The sequence below is a fragment of the Spinacia oleracea genome, chromosome 1, assembly GCF_020520425.1.
Source record: "Spinacia oleracea cultivar Varoflay chromosome 1, BTI_SOV_V1, whole genome shotgun sequence".
In the NCBI taxonomy this organism is placed as follows: Eukaryota; Viridiplantae; Streptophyta; class Magnoliopsida; order Caryophyllales; family Amaranthaceae; genus Spinacia; species Spinacia oleracea.
In genome coordinates, this window is record NC_079487.1 from 134309173 (window position 1) to 134313272 (window position 4100).

General features: G+C 34.5%; 1 protein-coding gene across 1 annotated transcript; it reads left to right on the plus strand.

Annotated features, from left to right (window-relative positions):
- Positions 1-639: 639 nt before the first annotated feature.
- Positions 640-4100, plus strand: LOC110792940 (CST complex subunit TEN1). The gene is made up of 4 exons (XM_021997763.2): positions 640-798; positions 2587-2741; positions 3466-3616; positions 3718-4100. Exons 2-4 carry the CDS (start codon positions 2638-2640, stop codon positions 3829-3831), a joined length of 369 nt encoding a protein of 122 aa, XP_021853455.1. The 5' UTR covers positions 640-798; positions 2587-2637; the 3' UTR covers positions 3832-4100.

Sequence of the window (4100 nt, forward strand, 5' to 3'; positions counted from 1 at the left end):
CTCCCCATTACATTTTAAGGTTTAAGTTCATAGATCAGTCATCCATTTCAGTTCATAGATTACTACTCCCTCCGTTTCTTTTTGTTCGTTACGTATTCCTTTTAATATTTTCTTTTATAAACTTATTATAATGTTATTTTTTGTGCCAACTTTTAATTTTAATTGGTCTAATTTTTTCAACTCGTTAAATTCTTTACAATTTCCTAAGTATATTAAGTTACCAATCTGTGTGCTTTTACATTATTGATTCATTTTGATAAATAAAACAATCTTATTGGTTGTTGTAATGATTAGTGGATTGAGGTTTTACTTGAGTTTATTTTTTTTAATAAAAAAAGAATTTTTATTATACGTTAATAAACGTGCAAAAATCCAAACGTAACAAACAAAAAGAAACAGAGGGAGTAGATGAAAGGTGATTCCATACTACATCTGGATGTTTTTTTTTTTGGGTGCAAATGAGCCAAGTAGAAGAGCTCCGTGGAAGCTTAAACAGAACCTTAAAAAAGTTTAGTCTCTACACCTTCTCTCATTCAATTAAAAAAGTTACACTAGCTTAAGTGTAACCAAATGACGTGGGACGGTGCAGTCGGTGCTCTATAAGAGGGGGCTAAGTGGCTAACTTAGTTTTTATTTCCTTATTGAATAGAAAAAAAGTAAATTAAATTTCCCAAATATATGCGACAAGTAAACTGAAGAGCAAAACATTGTGGAACAACGGCAGCAAACCAGCAGTCCGCCAATTTCCAGCACCATAACTTCAAACCGTCAACAATTTGCAACTCCATCTTTGAAATGGTTAGTACTCTTATCTCTCTTGCAATCTTTCCCCAGTTTACAGCTTCTACAATGGCAAATTACCATCCATCATTCCATTATAATTTGGAATTGTTTAGGATTTGAGTATTGGTGATTTATTAGGTTATATAGTTCTAAATTGGCTGAATCGCACATTTGAAATTGATTTTTGGTGTTCAATTTTTCTTAAATTTATAATTAGGTAAGATAATTTCATTTGACATGAAGCTGTTAAATTATTTAGTTCAAGATGATTATTGTGGAAGTTGTGAAATTGTTATTGCATTGTGGATTCCATAATGCTTTAATAAGAGGATTGTATGTTTGTGGATTCTTTCCTTGAATTGAATGCTAGTAAGCTTGTGGAAAGTTTTGCGTTTATTAGCTAGCTAATGCTGAATTTTAGACAACCAAACCCAATCGGAATAAAAGGATAAATTGCAAATCTGCAGGATTGAAATGGATTAGAATTTCGAATATTGAAGTAAATTATGTGTGCAAATTTGCACTTAAAGAAGAAAACAGCCACTCCACACCAATTCCCATCATTATTTACTATGGAAATTGGGGATTGAACAAAAGAAATTTGGTTTTGATTGACAAAGTGCAAACCTTGGGTTTTCTCTTTTCTGGTATGGAGACATTGGACTTCATGAATGGTTGCAATTCTTATAAACGTAATTTTAATTGTTTTTGAAGAGACCCCAATTCGAGGAATATACATGGAGAGGTAAATTTGACTATCTATTTGTCGGGTTGGAGAAAATCACCTTTGCTAGGAGTTTCTGTGATGATCTATGTTACTCAAACTCGAGTACTAGGGTCGGACACGGGTACGTGTCCAAGTGTCCAACACGGGTAAATTCTGGAAATTTTCCTTGATTTTAGACCAACATTAAGTGTTGGAGTGTCCATACTCCAATCCAAGTGTCAAGGATATGACACGGGTACTTGTGGTAAAACAATGAGTCCGAGTAACATTGTAAACAGTACTTGAAAACTGTGTCCCAGGGTTAGTGGTTTTTACACCTTTTGTAGTTTTGTTTTGTGTTTACTCACCTTATCTCTTTCTAGTTCATATTGAAAAGGTCATGATATTAACAGGTTTTAAGGATCATGCTAAAGTGTGTGTGATTTACTGATTTCCACTGGTGTTTATATTAGCTTGCTGTATGTGCTACTCAAAATACACTAGTCTTAGTCTTCAAGTCTAGGTTCCTATCTCCCTTCCATTTTTATTATCTTTGGAAGAGGCTAATTAAGGAAACACCAATTGTTAGGTTTCTTAGGTGAATCTAAGCGAGCAGCAAAATCACCTGAAACCCCAACAGAGTCCACTTTTGCCACCTGTTTTTGAAGATGATAATCTGAAACAGGAACAGAATGAATTGCATCTATCTTATGACAGAAGCTATCTACTCGTTTTAGTTCTGAAAATTACTGTTCCCATTTTACCTATGCATACTTTGCAGACCAGTAATCAAGCAGGCAATGCATTCGACCGTGAACTTTCTTACCTGAATCCTTGTGACAAGTCTAAAAGGAAATTAAATCAGATGGTTTAATAAGAGGATTGTATGTTTTGTGTTTGCGTATATGTCTTTGATCACAAACGTAATCAAATCTTAAGTTATCACCGACTTCATACAAATGTTAGGCATATGGACATTAGACTTCACCTCTGTGAACTTTGCAATTGTTGATGTTTTGATTGGTTGATAACTTGATACCATGAGAAAAGATAGACTAGCTGATTCAGGAAAATAATATTTTGTATACATCTTGCAGTTTTTCCTTCTGCTGAAGAATTTGGCATTATAAACATTGACTGTCATAAACATGGCATCATCTGTAATGAGTTCGGGTGCCTTGCTCATGTTGGAAGAGCTGAAACCATCTTCTCCACATTTCCAGAATGGAGCATCACTTCGAGTTACTGGAAAGTGAGTTGTTTTCCTTCCCATAGTTTAGTGCAGTATGCTTAGTGAGAGTATTATATTTTATCCTGTTTCAACATAGCATTTATATTGATGTTGATTGCATAATACAGAAAATAGTTCCCCAATCTTCAAATTTCAGGCTTCTTGAATTGAATAGATGTTTAGTAAATATGATGTTGTGAAGTTGCTGAATTGCTCTTTGTAACCAAACAGAAGTTTAGTCGCACACGACATTAGCCATGAATCATATTGGTTCCTAAAGACTATAACTTAAATATTTGGAGACTGACCACAAAATCACTGTAATGCTAGGGCATTCATTTTACTGATCTGATCTAATCTGATATGATCTGCTGACAGTGTATAGATAAATGACTGTAAGGAAGTGTTTAACAGAAGAAGAAGATAATTGTGATTAATTTCTGGAAAACAGCAATGATAAAAGATAATATACAAGCATTGTTCTCTCCCACAATGTAAAACGAAACCAACAGAAAACACTCAATAATGAAGTATTTAACATGCTCTCACTCTCACTAATCTCCTCTTATTTAAACCATTTCACCTCTAACTCGCTCACTTGTCTTCCTACGAACTGAGTTATATTGTATTATTGTACTACCTTAAATGCACTTTCCATATGCCAGTCTATTACAATTTGCAACCATCCATAGTGTAATGAGCACCATTTGGATCTTTATGTATGAATTGTGTGTCATTGTGTTAGATTATTGGACTATAAAGTGGAGACCGATGTGGCAATTATTATCGATGGAAATGCAACACTGAAGATTGACACACAACACTTGAAGATACGCTGTCGAGTGGGTTCCATCTACCAGTTTATAGGGGAACTCTTCTTTGATTCTGAAAATCAGGTGAGATTTGATTGTGCGACGATCTTTGTACTGTATTAATTAAGGGAACTGTCCTTATAATTTAAATTTGCATGGTAATTGAATCCTTGTTTTTCTTATAGCCGATACTGAAAGCACGGATTGGAAGGATTGTTGATGGCTTGGACCTTAATCTGTACCGTCAGTCTCTGCAGCTCTTGAAAGATTTTCTGGCAGAGGAAGCGCATAGCCAATGACTCCAGTTTTTTATATTTGAGTGGTTTTGCCTCTTTGTACAGGGATGATGATTTGTTGCTTCTATCTGTCTTGAAAAGCTTAGGGATATACTTCGTATGCTGGAGCTGCTGATTGCAAGGCTTCCAAACTTGATTACATGCTTTAAATTAGCAGCATTTATACTTTGTAGTATTAGTTGACATGTTATTTAGCAACTTAATTAGTCTAGTATGTTGATTTATTGAGTTTAATGGGTTAATGTATGGCATGGCTACGATCTACTTCTTCA